Source organism: Scyliorhinus canicula, chromosome 20 (genome assembly GCF_902713615.1).
Source record: "Scyliorhinus canicula chromosome 20, sScyCan1.1, whole genome shotgun sequence".
In the NCBI taxonomy this organism is placed as follows: Eukaryota; Metazoa; Chordata; class Chondrichthyes; order Carcharhiniformes; family Scyliorhinidae; genus Scyliorhinus; species Scyliorhinus canicula.
This window is the reverse complement of record NC_052165.1, coordinates 98,162,089-98,184,679: the sequence shown is the minus strand read 5'-3', so window position 1 is coordinate 98,184,679 and position 22,591 is coordinate 98,162,089. Positions and strand designations below refer to the sequence as shown.

The 22,591-nt window shown below is 58.0% G+C and overlaps 1 protein-coding gene across 1 annotated transcript in view; it reads left to right on the top strand.

Moving 5' to 3' along the window:
• The first annotated feature begins 7,994 nt into the window (after positions 1–7,994).
• Positions 7,995–22,591, top strand: part of LOC119954830 (autism susceptibility gene 2 protein homolog) — a 34,802-nt gene continuing 20,205 nt past the window's right edge. The window contains exon 1 of the mRNA XM_038780373.1: positions 7,995–9,711. Within this exon, the coding sequence (XP_038636301.1) occupies positions 9,445–9,711 (267 nt within the window). The 5' untranslated portion in view covers positions 7,995–9,444. The remainder of the gene's footprint in view (positions 9,712–22,591) is intronic.

The following is a 22,591-nucleotide window of genomic DNA, read 5'->3' as shown; positions in this document are numbered from 1 at the left end:
ACGCCGCACTGTCTGGGCACTGCTGAGGGAACGCCGCACTGTCTGGGCACTGCTGAGGGACGCCGCACTGTCTGGCACTGCTGAGGGAACGCCGCACTGTCTGGGCCTGCTGAGGGAACCCGCACTGTCTGGGGCCCTGCTGGAGGAACGCCGCACTGTCTGGGCACTGCTGAGGGAACGCCGCACTGTCTGGAGCACTGCTGAGGGAACGCCGCACTGTCTGGGCACTGCTGAGGGAACGCCGCACTGTCTGGGCGCTGCTGAGGGAACGCCGCACTGTCTGGGCTCACTGCTGAGGGAACGCCGCACTGTCTGGGGATCACTGCTGAGGGAACGCCGCACTGTCTGGGCACTGCTGAGGGAACGCCGCACTGTCTGGGCACTGCTGAGGGAACGCCGCACTGTCTGGGCACTGCTGAGGGAACGCCGCACTGTCTGGGCTCACTGCTGAGGGAACGCCGCACTGTCTGGGGATCACTGCTGAGGGAACGCCGCACTGTCTGGGCGCTGCTGAGGGAACGCCGCACTGTCTGGGGATCACTGCTGAGGGAACGCCGCACTGTCTGGGGATCACTGCTGAGGGAACGCCGCACTGTCTGGGGATCACTGCTGAGGGAACGCCGCACTGTCTGGGCGCTGCTGAGGGAACGCCGCACGGTCTGGGGACACTGCTGAGGGAACGCTGCACTGTCTGGGGCCTGCTGAGGGAACGCCGCACTGTCTGGGGATCACTGCTGAGGGAACGCCGCCTGTCTGGGCCCTGCTGAGGGAACGCCGCAACTGTCTGGGCTCACTGCTGGAGGGAACGCCGCCCTGTCTGGGCCCTGCTGAGGGGAACGCCGCACTGTCTGGTGATCACTGCTGAGGGAACGCCGCACTGTCTGGGCGCTGCTGAGGGAACGCCGCACTGTCTGGGGATCACTGCTGAGGGAACGCCGCACTGTCTGGGGATCACTGCTGAGGGAACGCCGCACTGTCTGGGCGCTGCTGAGGGAACGCCGCACTGTCTGGGGATCACTGCTGAGGGAACGCCGCACTGTCTGGGCGCTGCTGAGGGAACGCCGCACTGTCTGGGGATCACTGCTGAGGGAACGCCGCACTGTCTGGGCGCTGCTGAGGGAACGCCGCACTGTCTGGGCGCTGCTGAGGGAACGCCGCACTGTCTGGGGATCACTGCTGAGGGAACGCCGCACTGTCTGGGCTCACTGCTGAGGGAACGCCGCACTGTCTGGGCCCTGCTGAGGGAACGCCGCACTGTCTGGGGATCACTGCTGAGGGAACGCCGCACTGTCTGGGGATCACTGCTGAGGGAACGCTGCACTGTCTGGGCATTGGTGAGGGAACGCCGCACTGTCTGGGGATCACTGCTGAGGGAACGCCGCACTGTCTGGGCTCACTGCTGAGGGAACGCCGCCCTGTCTGGGCACTGCTGAGGGAACGCCGCACTGACTGGGCACTGCTGAGGGAACGCCGCACTGTCTAGGCTCACTGCTGAGGGAACACCGCACTGTCTGGGCGCTGCTGAGGGAACGCCGCACTGTCTGGGAGCTGCTGAGGGAACGCCGCACTGTCTGGGCACTGCTGAGGGAACGCCGCACTGTCTGGGCGCTGCTGAGGGAACGCCGCACTGTCTGGGGATCACTGCTGAGGGAACGCCGCACTGTCTGGGCACTGCTGAGGGAACGCCGCACTGTCTGGGCCTGCTGAGGGAACGCCGCACTGTCTGGGCACTGCTGAGGGAACGCCGCACTGTCTGGGCACTGCTGAGGGAACGCCGCACTGTCTGGGCACTGCTGAGGGAACGCCGCACTGTCTGGGCGCTGCTGAGGGAACGCCGCACTGTCTGGGCGCTGCTGAGGGAACGCCGCACTGTCTGGGCCCTGCTGAGGGAACGCCGCACTGTCTGGGGATCACTGCTGAGGGAACGCCACACTGTCTAGGGCGCTGCTGAGGGAACGCCACACTGTCTGGGGATCACTGCTGAGGGAACGCCGCACTGTCTGGGCACTGCTGAGGGAACGCCGCACTGTCTGGGCACTGCTGAGGGAACGCCGCACTGTCTGGGGATCACTGCTGAGGGAACGCCACACTGTCTAGGCTCACTGCTGAGGGAACGCCGCACTGTCTGGGGATCACTGCTGAGGGAACGCCGCACTGTCTGGGCACTGCTGAGGGAACGCCGCACTGTCTGGGCTCACTGCTGAGGGAACGCCGCACTGTCTGGGCGCTGCTGAGGGAACGCCGCACTGTCTGGGCTCACTGCTGAGGGAACGCCGCACTGTCTGGGCACTGCTGAGGGAACGCCGCACTGACTGGGCTCACTGCTGAGGGGAACGCCGCACTGTCTGGGCACTGCTGAGGGAACGCCGCACTGTCTAGGCGCTGCTGAGGGAACGCCGCACTGTCTGGGCTCACTGCTGAGGGAACGCCGCACTGTCTGGGCACTGCTGAGGGAACGCCGCACTGACTGGGCACCGCTGAGGGAACGCCACACTGTCTAGGCTCACTGCTGAGGGAACGCCGCACTGTCTGGGGATCACTGCTGAGGGAACGCCGCACTGTCTGGGCGCTGCTGAGGGAACGCTGCACTGTCTGGGCGCTGCTGAGGGAACGCCGCACTGTCTGGGCGCTGCTGAGGGAACGCCGCACTGTCTGGGCGCTGCTGAGGGAACGCCGCACTGTCTGGGGATCACTGCTGAGGGAACGCCGCACTGTCTGGGGATCACTGCTGAGGGAACGCCGCACTGTCTGGGCTCACTGCTGAGGGAACGCCGCCCTGTCTGGGCTCACTGCTGAGGGAACGCCGCACTGTCTGGGCACTGCTGAGGGAACGCCGCACTGTCTGGGGATCACTGCTGAGGGAACGCCGCACTGTCTGGGCTCACTGCTGAGGGAACGCCGCACTGTCTGGGGATCACTGCTGAGGGAACGCCGCACTGTCTGGGGATCACTGCTGAGGGAACGCCGCACTGTCTGGGCTCACTGCTGAGGGAACGCCGCACTGTCTGGGGATCACTGCTGAGGGAACGCCGCACTGTCTGGGGATCACTGCTGAGGGAACGCCGCACTGTCTGGGCGCTGCTGAGGGAACGCCGCACTGTCTGGGCGCTGCTGAGGGAACGCCGCACTGTCTGGGGATCACTGCTGAGGGAACGCCGCACTGTCTGGGCGCTGCTGAGGGAACGCCGCACTGTCTGGGGATCACTGCTGAGGGAACGCCGCACTGTCTGGGCGCTGCTGAGGGAACGCCGCACTGTCTGGGGATCACTGCTGAGGGGACGCCGCACTGTCTGGGGATCACTGCTGAGGGAACGCCGCACTGTCTAGGCGCTGCTGAGGGAACGCCGCACTGTCTAGGCTCACTGCTGAGGGAACGCCGCACTGTCTGGGGATCACTGCTGAGGGAACGCCGCACTGTCTGGGGATCACTGCTGAGGGAACGCCGCACTGTCTAGGCGCTGCTGAGGGAACGCCGCACTGTCTGGTGATCACTGCTGAGGGAACGCCGCAATGTCTGGGCGCTGCTGAGGGAACGCCGCACTGTCTGGGCGCTGCTGAGGGAACGCCGCACTGTCTGGGGATCACTGCTGAGGGAATGCCACGGTGTCGGGGATCACTGCTGAGGGAATGCCACGGTGTTGGGGAAGGCAGAATTGAGCAACTGCCACGCTGTGAGAGGGTGAAAAATCCTGGAATTTTCCAAGCTAACAGCACCGAGTACACCACAGAGTCTGAAGTTTCCATTCTGTGGCCCAGCATCACCTTCGCAAGAGGCTATTAGGGTCATCCAACAACCACTGACCCCCCTCCCCCTCGCGAATAATACCCGCATCGCAGGTCCCATCAATAATCAGTTACGCTGTAATACAGAGTGCAAGGAGAGAGAGAGAGAGTCATGGACAGTAAATGGTTAACTCAAATTCTCCCTCTCTCTCTCTCTCTCTCGGCAAAGAAATGCTCCCAGCATTTCCTGATCTCATTTTGGATTTGCAAACATTAAAGTGTTGATTTTCGCCTGCTTGCGTTGCGTGTGTCTACCTTCAGGCCCGTGTGGCCTTGGCTTGTACCCTGTGGCCTCCCCGAGCAGCCTCTATCCTGGGCAATGAGCCGGAAGCACAGGAGGGGGCGGAGGGAGGGGGCGGAGGGGGTGCAGGAATCCAATCAGCCCAGCTCTCACACCGTCAAAGGGACGGCCACTGTAACCCAATCAGCAGCAGGCTTACTCGTTCTTGGACCAATTGCAGCCAAGGTTCCTGCCTCTCCCCCCCCGCCCCGGGCCTTTGATTGATGTGGGAGTCATCAAGGTCTACGGCACAGAAAGGGCCCATCGGACCTCCGCTGGTCAAAACAACCACCTCACTCTCCTCATCCCATTCCCCAGGACTTGGCCCACAGAGCGTGTCTGCCCTGGGATCAAACTGGACATCTAAACACTTCTTAAATGTTCTGAGGGTCTCTGTCTTTCAGGCAGCGAGGTCCAGGAACCCACCACCCTCTGGGTAAAAAGGTTTATCGTCACATCCCCCCTAAACCTCCTGCCCCTTCCCTTAAATCTCTGCCCCCTGGGTATTGACCCCATCCACAGACATTCACTCCCTCCACCACCGACACACAGCAGCAGCCGTGTGTACCGTCTACAAGATGCTCTGCAGCGATTCGCCAAGGCTCCTTCGACAGCACCTTCCAAACCCGCCACCTCTACCATCCAGAGGGACAAGAGGCAGCAGACACGTGGGGAACACCCACCGCCTGCAAGTTCCCCTCCAAACCCCACACTCACCATCCTGACTGGGAAATATATCGGCCGTTCCTTCACTGTCGCTGGGTCAAACTCCCTCCCCAACAGTACCTACACCACATGAGACGGTACAAGATGGCGGCTCACTCACCACCTTCTCAAGGGGCAATTAGAGATGGGCAATGAAATTCAGGGCCTGACCAGCGACGCCCCACAATCTGTGAATCTGAGTTTTTAAAAAAAAACTTGGTTATTCAAACTCTTCCCTTGTTCCCTCAAGGGACCTTGGTGCTGGGGCGGCAGTCCCTCTAGCCAAGGCAGTCAAAAGAAGATTCAATGGGGCTGTTCAAAAGTGGGGAGGACTTCATGGGCCAGGCGAGCATTTATTGCCCATTTCTAACTGCCCTGGAGAAGGTGGTGACGGTGTGCCTCGAGTAGGACAGGGTAGAGGCTGAGAGTTAGACAGCCTCACTATAAGGAGTCGCCGTTTTGGACTGAACTGAGGGGAAATGTCTCCACTCAGACGAGTGTGAATATTTCAAGTTCTCAACTTCAAAGGGGCTGTGGGTGCTCTGTCGCTGAGTGTGTTGGAGACTGGTGTTGATGGGTCTTTGGACAGCAAAGTCATTGAGGGACGTGGGGAGTGGCAGGAGAGTAGTGTCAAGGCAGTTCGGCCACGAGTGTTTTAAATGGCGGCACGGGTTCTGGGGGCCGAATGGCCTCCTCCTGACCCCGGGTACCCTCCCAGTATCGAGGGGAGAGGTAGTAGCTTAGAACCTTGCGTCATGCCAACTTGCGCCAATGATTTGGGTAGCATGGCATGCAGCCTTTAAGTATGGGTAGAGGGGCATCTCTCAACCATGCATCATGCCAACTTGCGGTAATAGTTTTGAGTGACATGGTGTGGACACAGTGTGGGTGGAGGGGCATCTCTCTTGATTGTGCATCATGCCAATGTGCAGCAATGGTTTGGATAAGCGGTGTGTAACCATACTAGCATGGGGATAGGAGGGGCATCACTGACTGTGTCCCATGCCAACTGCCGCCAAGGGATTGGTCAGTGGGAACCTTGGACATCTCTTGAGTCATACAGGTATACAGGTCCACAGGTGACTGAAAGGGGCAACAACACAGGTGGAGAAGGTAGTCAAGAAGGCATACGGCATGCTTGCCTTCATTGGCCGGGGCATTGAGTGTAAGAATTGGCAAGTCGTGTTGCAGCTGTAGAGAACCTTAGTTAGGCCACACTTGGAGTATAGTGTTCAATTCTGGTCGCCACACTACCAGAAGGATGTGGAGGCTTTAGAGAGGGTGCCGAAGAGATTTACCAGGATGTTGCCTGGTATGGAGGGCATTAGCTGTGAGGAGAAGTTGAATAAACTCAGTTTGTTCTCACTGGAATGACGGTGGTTGAGGGGCGACCTTATAGAGATCTACAAAATTATGAGGGGCATAGACAGAGTGGATAGTCAGAGGCTTTTCCCCAGGGTAGAGGGGTCAATTACTAGGGGGCATAGGTTTAAGGTGCGAGGGGCAAGGTTTAGAGGAGATGTACGAGGCAAGTTTTTTTACACAGAGGGTAGTGGGTGCCTGGACCTTGCTGCCGGAGGAGATGGTGGAAGCAGGGACAATAGTGACATTTAAGGGGCATCTTGACAAATACATGAATAGGATGGGAATAGAGGGATACGGAGCCTGAAAGTGCAGAAGATTTTAGGTTAGGCGGGCAGCATGGTCGGCGCAGGCTTGGAGGGCCGAAGGGCCTGTTCCTGTGCTGTACTTTCCTTTGTTCTTTGTTCATGTCGATGCATCGGATCCTGATAACATGGGGGAAAGGGAATTTCTAACGTGGTAGGGGCAGAAGAGGGACCTGGGGGGGGGGGGGGGGAGTGATATGTGTATATAATTCATTGTAGGGTTCACAGGTAGAGGGGGAACAGATGATGTGGAGATGCCGGCGTTGGACTGCGGTGAGCACAGTAAGAAGCCTTACAACACCAGGTTAATGTCCAACAGGTTTGTTTCAAACACGAGCTTTCGGAGCGCTGCTCCTTCCCCAGGGGGAATGAGGGGGTAGAGGGAGGTGCACTGGTCACGTTCGTCATTGGGAGAGCTGGCACAGTGACGTCGGGCAGAGTGGCCGGCTCCTGCTGACGGTAACAACTCTGCGCTGATTCAGGGTCCAGGCGCGCGGCCGCCCCACCGCCCCCTCACGCCCTGCTCCTGGCCATTCGAGCCGCCCTACCTGGGAATGGAATCTGCGACAGGTACATTTCCGGGTGGGTGAGGTATCTTTGCCCGCTGTGCCATGCCCCATCGGCTGGGGTATTCAAGTTGGTGGAGGAGTGGCCGTTATTGGGGGCGTGGATTGGGGCAGCAGCAGGGGGTGGGGGTGAGTGGTGGGGAGGAAGGGGTTAATGATGCCAACAAAATGGCGACTTGGCCAAAGTGGGGGTGGGGAGGGGTCACCTGGAGGACAGGGGCGGCCGTTTGTTTTGGAACGTCCGCAGTTTTCAAACCCGCACGTGATGTCAGCGCGTGACCACCACACCCATGGCAGAAAAAGGGTGGGGGATGGGGCGTGGTCGGAAGGTCAGGTCGGGTCAATCTGGGGGGGGGTAACGAGAGCGAGTAGTGGTGACGTCAACACGTCCCCCGTAGTGGGAGCAATGCAGGCGTAATGACATCCGAGCGGTTGCGTCAACGTGCCGGCCTGCTCCCGTTTGTGTAAATGTGGGGGAAGTGCAAACGTAGAAACGCTTGCCGACCGGGGGGGCGGCTCCTGTGACGTGATCGCGTCTGCCATCATCTTCGTACGTGTGCAGGGACGAGAGAGGACGTGAAGACGCCATCGAGTCCGAGCAAATGGAAACGTGGAGGCACGGAGTGATGCTCGGGAGGGCGTCCGAGGGGGAGGGGATGACGTCAAGGCGTCTGAGCGAGAGGGGGCGGAGTCAGCGTCAAGGCGCCTGCCTGCCCAGCCGTCCCACTGCGTGTGTCTGGAGGGAGCGCAGTGACATCAGCACGTCCTCCAGCCCTCTGCCGACGTGTGTGTCTCGGGAGGAGTGACGTCAGCGCGGCGGCCCAGAGAACGCCCTCTTCCCGCCCCTCCCCGCTGTCCGTCCTCCCGATTGGCGGAGGAGGAGGAGAGACTGGGGTGTCGTCACGTCGTTGGGCGGCGGCGGCGTTGACGTCACGTTGGCGCACCCGCACGCAGGGCCGGCGGGAGCGCGCGCGCACTCCGGGGAGAGTGGGGGAGGGAAGGAAGGAGGCGGAAGACAAAGCCTGGCTTGAAGAAGGAAGGAAGGAGGGAGGGTGAAAGGCCAACAGGAGGAGGAGAGGGCCGGCGCTGACCGGGAGAAGATCGTCGGGAGTTATTAAATGCGTTCTGTCTCTATATAAAGAAACACTGACACAGGGAGAGAGAGAGAGAGAGAGCGGGCCGCCTCCCCTCCCCCCAGCTCGGCCGCCATGTTGGTAATGGCGGCGGCGGAGGCCACAAGATGGCGGACGGAAGAGCGGCGGCGGGGCGACGGCGAGCGGCGGGGCCAGCGGGCGGGCGAATGAGGCCTGAGGGACGTAGAGAGGAGAGGCCGAGACTCCAGGAGGAGAGGAGACAGCAGCAATAAGGAAGAGAACGGACGGGAGGCGCCGGCCGCCATTAACCCCCCTCTTTAAAGGCGCAGGTCGCCCCCCTCCCCCATTTACTGTCGGAGGATATTTATCCCCTCTCTCACACAGATACATCCACATCTACCCTTTCTCTAAATCCACATCGACCCCTTCCTCTAAATCCACATCTACCCCCTTCTCTAAAGCCCTCACATTTCCTCCAAAGAGCACCCACTGCCACTTTTTGAAAGGTCAGCAACTTTTCCTTCTCTTTACTTCTCGCTCCTTTCTTTCTCTCTTTTTTTCCCTCACCCCCTCCTCTCTCAAGTCTTTGTTAATAGAAAATAACAGCACAACATTCTCCCTCCTCCCACTTACCCTTTTTGAAGTGACTCAATTTTGACATTCCTCTTTTTTATTTCCCCCCCCATTTTGTTTGTCAAGATTGTAGAGTTTTTCTTTCCCCCTCCCTCTCATTTCTTCTCTTTTTACCCCTCCCCTCCCCCAAAGATTGCAAAAAGAACCTGAAAAGTGAGCCGAGTCCTATTTAATTTGCTTTCGTCTGTTTTTCCAACCCCCCCACCCCACCCGACTATTGAGAAGCAAAGTTCATCCTGAAGGAGTGATCTCTCGATTGTTTGGACGTGTATGAGGTGCAATAACCTTTGTTTTTCATTTCTCCCTTCCAAGACCATCAGCGTCTCAAGATTTGTGCTTCCTCCCCTCCCTCCAGGGTGTCAGGAAGTCCATCTAAGGATATCTCTTCCCTTTTGTGAAACCCCCTTACGGCATTAACTCCAGAAGGCTCGCTTCTTCAAACCCACACATGGAATGTGTCTGAGGAGATCTTGTACTCTGGTGCTTTTTGTTTTTCAACCCCTTCCTGGGACCTCCTCTTGTGTTTGCCAGCTACTGGATGTGTTGCCAATAAGGGAAAGAGAACGGAGGGCAGGTGGATTTAAAAAAGGACGTTGCATTCTTCTCCATGACTGCAAGACTTTAGTAAAAGGGAGTGGACTTTTTTTTATATCCTTTTAATATTTATATCTGAACTGACAATTCGCACAAACTTTGACAAACGAGCGAAGCCGAACATGGAGTTGCCATCCAGGGCTGGTGGCTATCGGCAAAGCCGGCGCTCACGGTCCCAGAGGGACAGAGAGAGGAAGATGGCTGGGACTGGGGGCAGGGACTCCAGGCCCTACTCGCCTTCCTCTGGATCGGACCGAGAGGCTGGCGAGGGCCCAGGCTCTTCCAGGCCCCGGCCTCCCAGACGCAGGAGGAGAGAGTCCACGTCTTGCGAGGAGGACATCATTGACGGATTTGCCATCACGAGCTTCCCGACTCTGGAAGCCCTGGAGGTAAGCACTCTCCGACTGGTGAACCGATAAGTATTGTTGTTTTGTATGAAAATACACTCTCTCCCCCCCGCCCCCCACTCCAATTTCTTGCTTCTCTACTTGTGCCTTCAATCCTGATTCACCCACCTGATTTCTGCCCCTTTTTAAAACAAATGCAGCTCACTTTAGCTGGCAGCTTTGGAAAAACACCTGACTCGACCTGAATAGGGAGGGGAGACTGTTTTTTTCCCCTGAAGACACAAAAAGGATGTGGGAGCCACTGCAGGCTGTGTGAAAGGAAGACCCTGACTTGTGCGATATCCGGTTTCAGCCTCTTGTGTCCTGGGGAGGGAGGGATTGAGCAGGCTGGGGGACTAGGTTTCAGAGGGGTGGGGGTGGCCTGAGGTGACCTGATAGAGGTCATTATGATTATGAAAGGGAAAGCAAGATGATGATAATCGCTTTATTGTCATCAGTAGGCTTCAATGAAGTGACTGAAAAGCCCCGCCACATTCCGGCGCCTGTTCGGGGAGGCTGGTACGGGAATTGAACCCGCCCTGCCGGCCTTGTTCTGCAATACAAGCCCACTGTGCTAAACAAGCCCAATAACTGCTAAACCAGCCCGAGAGGAGCTGTGCCCACTTGCCGGGTGAGACCAGAACTTGTGGTGGTCCCTGAGCCATCAATAGCAGACAGACTCAGAATCCTGGAGTGACTTCCTTACCCAGACAGTGGGGAGAAAGTGGAACTCACCCAATGGGAATGGGTGAGGGGAATCGTATCGAGACATTGGGGGGGGGGGGGGGGTGGAGAAGATGGGCAGTGCGGTGGGGGTGTGGTTGCGCGGAGGTTGGTGAAACTATGATGGAATTTGGGGTGGTGGGCTGGGGGCTTCCTTCTCGGTTGGCATGGAATCTGTTCCTTCATTCGCTCGTCGTAATGGAAAACTGAATCTCTTTGTCAGGGGGTGTGGGTTTTCACCCCTGATAAACCAGGGAGTTTGTACAGAGCCTTTCCTAATCCCTGGATGTCCCAAGGATTCTTGGGACAAATATTTCAAGGTAGGGGTTGAGAATGAGGAAACGATACCGATATATTGTGCATAGCAAGATCCCAATACTTGAAATGCAATGTGGCGCTCCCTTGGCGTGGACCCTCTGTCCATGTGGTGCTTGTTGCGGGAACATCTTGGCCCAACCAGAGGGGTGTCCTCGGAGAAACATTGCGAATTTGTTTACCCGTGTGAATATTAGTACTGACCAAACTGCGGTTGCCAGCCCTTTCCGCCATGCCGACTTCCGTGTTGAACAGGCTATCAAACTCCCTGCGCAGGTGCCAGTTCATTGGGCGTGCTTTCACCCATTGCGAGCCTTCAGGAACAGAACCGCCCTTGCCTCAGCAGTGGAGTCGGCTGCAGATGTAGGCCGTTTGTGCACAGCAAGATCCCACAAGCAGTGATGCGATTATTCCCCCCCCCCCCCCCCCCCCCCCCCCCCGGAACCCTGCCATTACCATACGGCACTCCCTCAGTGCTGCACTGTTGTCACAGCATTGACTTTTTTGTGTCAAAAACCTGGATTGTGAATTTTGTTATTTTGGGGAGGGGTGATTTGAACCCATCACCTGCGCAGAGCATTAGCCTCTCCCTCGGGATTGCTCAGTAATCCACTACGTCACCGTCTTCACACTGAAACCTGGTGGCTCAGCCCAGCATGCCCCTGACCAAGCTACAGCAAGACCTGTCAAGATACCAGATTCCATGAGCAATTGGTCCTGCGTGCATTCCATTTGGCTTCAGTGTGTATTTCCCCCCACCCCCCCTCCAGACCCAGGGGAAGGTGAGTCAACAGCAATGTGGCCATGAGCTCAATGGCTTCCGAGACCTGATGTCGCCCTCCTCTGAGGTAAACTGCTTGCCCCAACCTTGGAAACCTGCCTTTTGGAACCGAGCTTTATCCTGCCCTCTCATCACCACCTGTGATAAATGTCTGCTCGATTCACAATCCCTATGGAGTGCCCCCCCCCCCAAAATCCTTGGGGGGGGGGGGGGGGAGGGAGGGAGGGGTAGCCCTGCAGTTCACAGGATCATGTGCACAAATCTGTGTGTTTGAATGCGATGGGGGAGGCAGTGGCGCAGCGGTCTTGTCACTGGATTTGTAACGATCTAGGGATCTGGGTTCAAATCCTATCGTGGAATTAAGTCGAATGATGACCATGAAACGTTTGTCAATCAGCATTTTAAAATCCATCGGGTTTCCTCGTGTCCTATAGGGGACAAAATCTGCGGTCCTTAGCTGGTCTGGCCTACGTGCGACACAGCAGATCCACAGCATTGAGGCTGGCTCTCGAATGCCCTCTGAAATGGAGGGCAGTTAGGGGCGGGCATTAAATGGCGGCCCAACCAACGTGTTCACGTCCCGGAAAATGAATTTTAAAGAAAAGGGGTTCTGCCTACCGCCCTTTCTGACGGTGAGTTCCCACCCCCGGCAAGGAAAATACTTGGTCCTCAACTTCCCCATAATCCTTCCAATGTTTTAAACCTATCCCAGCCCCGGATATTGACCTTGCCGCTTCCTGTCCACTCTCTCTGGACTGCTCATCTTTTTAGACCCCTTGATTAAATCTTCACTCGTTCCATAAGGAGCCCCAGCCTATCCAATCTTTCATCTCTTCAAAAATTCTCACATCTTGATTGTATCCTGTGTAAAGCTCCTCTGAGCCCAGTCTGCTGTCATCGCATCCTTCCAGTAATGTGGTGACCAGAACTGTACGCAGCACTGTTGCTGTGGTTTCCCTGGTGTTTTAGGGAGCTCAAGCGTTACCTCTCTACTCTTCTATTCGAAACCTCGGCTGATAATCTTTTTTGAAAAAAACTTAAGTGTGCCCAATTATTTTTTTCCAATTAAGGGGCAATTTAGCGTGGCCAATCCACCTACCCTTGTGGCCCAGGGCTGGGATCGAACCCGGATCCTCAGTGCTGTAGGCAGCAGTGCTAACCACTGTGCCACCGTGCTGCCCTTGAAACTTTGGTTGATAAAAGGAGCTTTCCCATTTGCCACCCCGGCCATTTCTCGACCTGTCCTCCTACCTTCAGGGAGCTGTGGGCACACACTGCAAGATCTCTCTGCTCTTGCTGTCCTGCCATTGATTGTGGACTCCTTTTCCTCGTTGGCCCTCACCAGTTGCATTCAGTCTGGTGCTTCCCCCCATTAACACTGCATTTGCTGCTGCTTTTGAGACATCCCCGCAGTCATAGAATTTACAGTGCAGAAGGAGACCATTCGGCCCATCAAGTCTGCACTGGCTCTTGGAAAGAGCACTCTACCCAAGGTCAACACCTCCACCCTATCCCCAAAACCCAGTAACCCCACCCAACACTAAGGGCAATTTTGGACACTACGGGCAATTTAGCATGGCCAATCCACCTAACCCGCACATCTTTGGACTGTGGGAGGAAACCGGAGCACCCGGAGGAAACCCACGCACACACTGGGAGGACGTGCAGACTCCACACAGACAGTGACCCAGCCGGGAATCGAACCTGGGATCCTGTAGCTGTGAAGCAATTGTGCTATCCGTGCTATGCTACCGTGCAGCTTTCTTTCTCGCTGTCAACCGCACACCCAAGCTTTGTCACCTGGGCATTTCTTTTTTTAAAAAATAATTTTTATTCATGTTTTTTTTAAAAAATAATTTTTATTGAAATTTAAAAAAAATATAAACATCTTAACTCTATTAACAAATAACCGCAGTAACACCCCAAGAACAATACCCCCCCAACTTCAAACAAAAGGAAAAGAAAAACAAAAAAGCACCCAAACAACACAAGGGAAAGAGATAGCACCCGCCACATCCCACAGACCCCCGGTTGCTGCTGCTGTCGGCCTATTTCCCTACCGTTCCGCCAGGAAGTCCAGGAAAGGCTGCCACCGCCTGAAGAACCCTTGTACTGATCCCCTCAGGGCAAATTTCACCCTCTCTAATTTAATAAACCCCGCCATATCATTGATCCAGGACTCCACACTTGGGGGCCTCGCATCCTTCCACTGGAGCAAGATCCTCCGCTGGGCTACTAGGGACGCAAAGGCCAGAACACCGGCCTCTATCGCCTCCTGCACTCCCGGCTCCACTGCCACCCCAAAAACTGCGAGTCCCCAGCCTGGCTCGACCCTGGGTCCCACCACCCTCGACACTGTCCTTGCTACCCCCCTTCCAAAACTCCCCCAGCGCTGGGCACGCCCAAAACATATGGGTGTGGTTCGCTGGGCTCCCTGAGCACCTAGCACACCTGTCCTCGCCCCCGAAAAACCTACTCATCCTCGACCCAGTCATGTGGGCCCGATGCAGCACCTTGAACTGTATGAGGCTAAGCCTCACACAGGAAGAGGAGGAATTCACTCTCTCCAGGGCATCCGCCCACGTCCCCCCCTCAATCTCCTCACCCAGCTCCTCTTCCCATTACCCTTCAGTTCCTCCACCGCGGCCTCGTCTGCCTCCTGCATTACCTGGTATATGTCCAAAATCTTCCCTCCTCCAACCCACACCCCCGAGAGCACCCTGTCCCGAACCCCACGTGGGGGCAACAAGGGGAACCCCTCCATCTGCCGTCTAGCAAACGCCCTAACCTGCATGTACCGAAACATGTTCCCCGGGGGGAGCCCAAACTTCCCCTCTAACTCCCCCAAGCTCGCGAACCTCCCCTCCACAAACAGGTCCCTCAACCTCCTGACCCCTGCCCTGTGCCAGCCCAGTAATCCGCCATCAATGCTCCCTGGAACAAACCGATGGTTCCCCCGTATTGGGGCCTCCATCGAGCCCCCCATTTTTCCCCTGTGCCGTCTCCATTGCCCCCAAATTTTGAGGGTAGCCGCCACCACCGGGCTCGTGGTATACCTCGTTGGAGGGAGCGGCAAAGGCGCCGTCACTAGCGCCTCCAAGCTCGTGCCCACACAAGACGCCGCCTCCATCCTCTTCCATGCTGCCCCCTCCTCGTCCATTACCCACTTACGCACCATCGCTGCGTTGGCAGCCCAGTAGTACCCACAGAGGTTGGGCAACGCCAGCCCCCCCCCCTATTCCTGCCTCTTTCCAGGAACACTCTTCTAACCCTCGGAGTCCCATGCGCCCACACAAATCCCGTAATTCTCCTGTTGACCCTCCTAAAAAAGGCCTTCGGGATAAGAATGGGGAGGCACTGGAACAGGAACAAAAACCTCGGGAGCACCGTCATCTTAACGGACTGCACCCTCCCCGCCAGTGACAGCGGTAACATATCCCACCTCTTAAACTCCTCCTCCATCTGCTCCACCAACCTTGTGAGGTTGAGCTTGTGCAGGGCCCCCCAACTCCCTGCCACCTGGACCCCTAGGTACCTGAAGCTCTTTCCTGCCTGCTTCAATGGGAGCCCACCAATCCCCTCCTCTTGATCCCCCGGATGCACCACAAACACCTCACTCTTGCCCAGGTTCAACTTGTACCCCGAGAAACCCCCAAATTCACTAAGAATCCTCATCACCTCCGGCATCCCCCCCACCGGGTCCGCCACATACAGCAACAGGTCGTCCGCGTACAGCGACACTCGATGCTCCTCCCCACCCCGCACCAGGCCCCTCCAGTTCCCTGACTCCCTCAATGCCATGGCATGGGGCTCAATCGCCAACGCGAAGAGCAAGGGGGACAGGGGGCACCCCTGTCCCGTCCCCCGGTATAGCCGAAAGTACTCCGACCTCCTCCTATTTGTGGCTACACTCGCCATCGGGGCCTCGTAGAGCAGCCTCACCCACCGGATAAACCCCTCCCCAAACCTCTCCAGCACCTCTCACAAATACTCCCACTCAACCCTATCAAAGGCCTTCTCCGCATCTAATGCCACCACTATCTCTGCCTCCCCTTCCACAGTTGGCATCATAATAACATTGAGGAGCCTTCGTACGTTTGTGTTCAGCTGCCTTCCCTTCACAAACCCCGTCTGGTCCCCGTGAATGACCCCGGGCACGCAATCCTCTATTCTAGTGGCCAGGATCTTTGCCAGCAGTTTAGCGTTGGCGTTCAGCAGCGAAATCCGCCTATATGATCCGCACTGCAAAGGGTCCTTGTCCCGCTTCAGGATCAAGGAAATCAGCGCCCGTGACATAGTTGGGGGCAAAGCCCCCCCCTCCCTTGCCTCGTTAAAGGTCCGGACCAACAGGGGGCCCAACAGGTCCACATACCTTTTATAGAATTCCGCCGGAAATCCATCCGGCCCCGGCGCCTTCCCCGACTGCATGCTCTCTATCCCCTTGACCACCTCCTCCAGCTCGATCAGCGCCCCTAGTCCCTCCACCTGCTCCTCCTCCACCCTCGGGAATCGCAGCTTGTCCAAGAAGCGCCCCATTCCACCCTCCTCCACCGGGGGTTCAGACCGGTACAGTTCCCCATAGAAGTCCCTGAAGACCCCATTAACATCTACCCCCCTCCGCACCACCTTCCCAGCTCCATCCATCACTCACCCAATCTCCCTGGCCGCATCTCGCTTCCGGAGCTGGGGCGCCAGCATCCTGCTCGCCTTCTCCCCGTGTTCATACACCGCCCCCTGTGCTTTCCTCCACTGGACTTCCGCCTTTCTGGTCGTCAGTAGGTCAAATCTGGCCTGAAGGCTACGCCTCTCCCCCAGCAATCCCTCCTCTGGGGCCTCCGCATATCTCCTATCCACCTGCACCATTTCCCCTATAAGACTCTCCCTCTCCCTCTGCTCCCCCCTCTCCCTCTGGGTTCGGGTGGAGATCAATTCCCCCCTCATCACCGCCTTCAATGCCTCCCAGACCGTCCCCACTCGGGCCTCCCCGTTGTCATTGGCCTCAAGGTACCTCTCGATACACCCCCGAACCCTCCCGGCCACCTCCTCATCTGCCAACAGCCCCACCTCCATGCGCCAGAGCGGACGTTGGTCCCTCTCTTCCCCCAGCCCAAGGTCCACCCAGTGCGGGGCATGATCTGAAATGGCAATGGCGGAGTATTCCACTTCTTCCTCCCTCTAAACCAACCCCCTGCTCAGGACAAAAAAAATCGATCCTCGAGTAAGCCTTATGTACATGGGAGAAAAAAAACGAGTATTCCCTGGCCCTTGGCCTCGCAAACCTCCAGGGATCCTCCACCCCCCACCCCCCCCCCCCCCCCCCCCCCCCCCCCCCCCCCCCCCCCCCAATCTGGTCCATGAATCCCCTCAGCACCTTGGCCGCCGCCAGCCTCCTACCTGTCTGGGACTTGGATCGATCCAATGGGGGATCCAGTACTGTGTTGAAGTCCCCCCCCCCCCCCCATGATCAGGCCCCCCACCTCCAGGTCCGGAATGCGGCCCAACATACGCCGCATAAACCCCGCATCGTCCCAACTTGGGGCATAAACATTCACCAACACCACCCGCTCCCCCTGCAGCTTACCACTCACCATCACATATCTCCCGCCACTGTCAGCCACCACATTTAACGCCTCAAACGACACCACCTTCCCCACCAGGATCGCCACCACCGTACTCTTATCATCCAGCACTGAGTGGAATACTTGGCCCACCCATCCCTTCCTCAGCCGAACCAGGTCCACCACTCTCAGGTGTGTCTCCTGGAGCATGGCCACATCCGCCTTCAGTCCCTTCAGGTGCGCAAATACCCGGGCCCGTTTGACCGGCCCATTCAGCCCCCTCACATTCCAGGTTATCAGCCGGATCCGAGGTCTCCCTGCCCCCCATCCCTGCCAATTAGCCATACCCCATCCCTTGCCCACCCCCGGCCAGCGTCCCCCGCTCTACCAGTTTCCCACGGCGGCAACTCCCCCCCCCCCCCCCCCCCCCCAATCCTCCAGCACCCCCTGCGTCCTCCAGCTCCGACCTGACCATTTCAGCAGCAACCCGGTACCCCCCCTCCCCTCCCGCCCCAGGCTAGGACCCCTCCTAGCCGCGCCCCTCCCTCCACAGCACTCTTGTGAGCCAGCTAACTTCTGCTGACCCCGGTGACTCCCGCCCTACCTTCGGCTCCTCCCAACGTGGGACTGCTCCTCCTCCATTGTGCCCGTCAACGGGTCCACACCCCCCCCCCCCCCCCCCCCCCCCCCGCTCTTGCGCGGGAAAAGAAAACAACCAGCAACGACCCGCGCTTCCCGGCCCCGCCCCCACCATCTCACAGCGCGGGAAACCCGCAGAAAGCCCGCGCTTTCGCCCTGCCGGGCCCTGCCTCCTCCAGGGCCACTCCCATTGTCAGTCGCTCCCCGAACTCCCCCTTTACCCCTCTGCCCGAACCCGTGCACCCGGCCCCTGCTTAATAACCCCTATAGAAAAAAACAGTACGACATTCTTACACTAAACCAAGCAAATGCAAATACAATATTATACAACATCCCCCATCCTAGACCCTCAGTTTGAGTCCAGATTCTCGGCCTGCACAAAGGCCCACGCCTCCTCCGGGGACTCAAAATAGTGGTGCCGATCCTTATAGGTGACCCACAGACGCGCCGGCTGCAACATGCCGAACTTCACACTCCGTCTGTGGAGCACCGCCTTCGTCCGGTTAAACCCTGCCCTCCGCCTCGCCACCTCCGCACTCCAGTCCTGGAAGATCCGCAACTCCGTGTTCTCCCACTTGCTGCTCCGCTCCTTCTTGGCCCACCGGAGCACACACTCACGATCCACGAACCGGTGGAACCTCACCAACACCGCCCGCGGCGGCTCGTTCGACTTGGGCCTCCTAGCCAGAATTCTGTGGGCCCCCTCTAACTCCAGGGGCCCCTGGAAGGACCCAGCCCCCATCAGCGAGTTTAACATGATCACCACGTAGGCCGCTAGGTCCGACCCCTCCAGCCCCTCCGTGAGGCCCAGGATCCGCAAATTCTTCCTCCTCGACCGGTTGTCCAGCTCCTCGAACCGCTCCTGCCACCTTTTATGGAGCGCCTCGTGCATCTCCACCTTCCCCGCCACGGCCACGACCTTGTCCTCCCTTTCGGAGGCCTGCTGCTGCAGCTCCCGGATCGCAGCCCCCTGGGCTGTCTGGGTCTCCATCAGCTCCCTGTTGGTTACCTTCAGCAACAACAGCAGCTCCAACTTCAGCTCCTGGAAGCAGCGCAGCACAGTCTCCTGCTGCTCCTGGACCCACTGCCTCAGCTCCTCAAGGCCTTCGCCGGCCGCCATTTTTTCTTCCTGCCCCCCGTTTTTTCAGAGGCACTTTCCTTGGGTTTTTTTTTGCCCCGCTCCTGGTCCGGACCATGGGACCGTTGGGGTCGCCTCCTGTCGTCTTCCCCTGTTGGGAATCGCTGCTGCAGCTCTGTTGGGGGCCCTGAAAAGAGCCCCAAAGTCCGTTCACCGCGGGAGCCGCCGAACGTGCGGCTTAGCTGATCATCGCCACCACCGGAAGTCTATTTTTTAATAACAATAACAAATTTAAACATTTTCTCCCCGCAAATTAAAACAAACAAGGCGTGTTCCCACACCAAAACAAGAAAAGAACCCCCCCCCAAAATAAATAATAACAAATAGCAATACAAGAAAGAAGAAAATAACATAACAAACCTACCGCCGCAAAAACAAACCCCCGCCTTGGTTGCTGCTGAGACCGACCACTCTCTACCCCTTCGCCAAGAAATCGAGAAAGGGCTGCCACTGCCGAAAGAACCCCTGTACCGACCCCCTCAGGGTAAATTTCATCCTCTCCAGCCTGATGAACACAGCCATGTCATTGACCCAGGTCTCCGAACTCAGGGGCCGCTTTTTCCTCCACTATAACAGAATGCTGCGCCGGGCTGCCAGAGACGCAAGGGCCTGAATGCCGGCCTCTCTCGCCTCCTGCACTCCCGGCTCCGAAGCTACCCCAAAGATCGCGATCCCCCAGCCCGGCCTGACCCTAGACCCAACCACTTCCAACAAAATCCCCGCCACCCCCTTACAAAACCCCTCCAGGGCCGGACATGCCCAAAACATATGGGTGTGGTTTGCTGGGCCACCCGAACACCTCCCACACCTGTCTTCCCCTCCGAAAAACCGGCTCATCCTGGCCCCTGTCATGTGAGCCCTGTGCAGCACCTTCAGCTGAATTAGGCTGAGCCGTGCGCAAGAGGAGGAAGAATTCACCCTCTTCAGGGTGTCCGACCACGTCCCATCCTCAATCTCTTCCCCTAGCTCTTCCTCCCATTTCTCTTTGAGCTCTTCTACTGAGGCCTCCTCCTCCTCCTGCATCAGTTGGTAGATAGCCGAGATCTTCCCTTCCCCAACCCACGTCCCCGAAAGCACCCTGTCCTGCACCCCCCTTGGCGGCAGCCGCAGAAACTCCTCCACCTGCCTCTTAACAAAGTCCCTGACCTGCATATACCTAAAAGCGTTCCCAGAGGGGAGGTTCCACTTCCCCACCAGCTCCTCCAGAGTCGCGAACTTCTCATCCAAGAAGAGGTCCCCAAACTGTCGGATGCCTGCCCTGTGCCAACTCCCAAATCCCCCACCCGTTCTCCCTGGCGCAAAACGGTGATTGCCCCGTATCGGGGCCCAAACTGAGGCCTTCACTTCCCCCCCTGTGCCGCCTCCACTGTCCCCAGATTTTTAGGGACGCAACCACCACCGGACTCGTGGAGTACTTAGCCGGGGAGTGGAAGTGGGGCCGTCACCAAAGCCTCCAGACTCATACCCGCACAGGACGCTACCTCCAGTCTCTTCCATGCGTCACCCTCCCCTTCCGTCACCCACCTGCGAATCATCGCCACGTTCGCCACCCAATAATATCCACACAGGTTGGGCAGCGCCAGGCCCCCTACCTCACTTCTTCGCTCCAATTGGGCTCAATATGGGGAGGCACTGGAAAAGAAACAAAAACCTCGAGAGCACCATCATTTTAACCGACTGGACCCTGCCCGCCAACGAGAGCGGCAGCGCATCCCACCTCCTGTACTCCTCCTCCATCTGCCCCACCAGCCGTGAAAAATTAAGCCTATGCATAGCCCCCCAGGTCCTAGCCACGTGGACCCAAGATACCTAAAGCTCCCCTCAGCCCTCCTCAACGGGAGTTCCCCTATCTCCCTCTCCTGACCCCCCCGGGTGCAGGACAAACAGCTCGCTTTTCCCCACATTGAGTTTATATCCCGAAAAGTCCCCAAACTCCTCAAGTATCCTCAGCGCCTCCGGCATCCCCTCAGCCAGGTCCGCGACATACAGCAGCAGATCATCTGCATACAGCGACAACCGGTGCTCTCTCTCTCCCCCGCTCCCCGCACAATCCCCCTCCAACTCTTCGAGTCCCTCAGCGCCATGGCCAGGGGCTCAATTGCTAACGCGAAGAGCAGGGGAGACAAGGGGCCCCCCTGCCTCGTCCCCCTGGAAAGCTGAAAGTCCTCTGACCTCCTCCCATTCGTCACCACACTCGCCACCGGGGAGCTCACCCAGCTAATGAACCCCTCAGCAAACCCAAACCTCCGCAACACCTCCCACAGCTAACTCCACTCCACCCTATCAAAAGCTTTCTCCGCATCCATGGACGCCACTATTTCTGACTCCCCAGCCACCGGCGCTATCATCATAACATTCAGGAGCCTCCGCATGTTGGCATTCAATTGTCTCCCCTTTACAAACCCCGTTTTGTCCTCGTGGATCACCGTCGGGACCACATCCTCCACCCTCTTGGACAGCACCTTTGCCAACAACTTAACATCTACGTTAAGGAGCGAGATCGGCCTATAAGACCAACACTGAAGGGGGTCCTTGTCCCCCTTCATGAGCAAAGAGATAATTGTCCTGGACATCGTCGGGGGCAGAGCCCCCCCCCTGCCTTTAGCGCTTCCCAAACCATCCCAACCTGCACCTCCCCATTGTCATTGGTTTCCAGATACCCCTCTATACCCCTACGGATCTGCCTGCACACTTCCTCCTCTGCCAAAAGCCCCACATCCAACGTCCACAGCGGGCGCTGATCCTTCCCCTCCCCCAGCTCCAGGTCCACCAAATGTGGAGCATGATCAGAAATGGCTATCGCCGAATACACCGCCCCCCACCACTCTCTGGATCAACGCCCTGCTGAGCACGAAAAGGTCAATCCGGGAGTACGCCTTATGAACATGGGAGAAAAAGGAGAACTCCCTACCCCCCGGCTTCAAGAACCTCCAAGGGTCCACCCCTCCCATCTGATCCATGAACCCCCTGAGCACTGAGGCCGCTGCCGGCCTCCTGCCCGTCCTAGACTTCGAGCGGTCCAGAGCTGGATCCAGCACCGTGTTAAAGTCCCCACCCAGAATCAAACCCCCTGTCTCCAGGTCCGGGATCAGGCCCAGCGTACGCCGCATGAAGCCCGCATCATCCCAGTTGGGGGCATAGACATTAACCAAGACCACCCGCTCCCCCTGAAGTCTCCCACTCACCATCACATATCGACCTGCACTATCCGCCACCACTTTGGACGCGACGAACGACAGGCTCTTACCCACCAGAATTGCCACCCCACGGTTCTTTGCATCAAGCCCCGAGTGAAACACCTGTCCCACCCAACTTTTTCTTAGCCTCACCTGATCCGTAACCCTGAGGTGCGTCTCCTGGAGCATAGCCACATCCGCTCCCAGCCCCCTCAAGTGAGCCAAGACCCGGGATTGCTTCACCAGACCATTCAGCCCCCTCGCGTTCCATGTGACCAACCGAACCCGAGGGGCCGTCCCCTTCCCTCTATGCCGATCAGCCATAGCCCTTCCTCAACCCACCACGTGCCCAGGGAACCCCCCCAAGCCCGCTCCCCACGGTGGCAAACCCCCCTCCCAACTCCCCCCCCCCTTCACCATCCATTCCCTCACAGTCCCCGCAGCAGCAACCCGGGCCCCCCTAGCTGCGTTACCCCCAAAATTATGCTCCCGTGAGTCAGCTGACTTCTGCTGACCCCGGCTACTCCCGCCATAACCACCGCGCCCCCCCCCC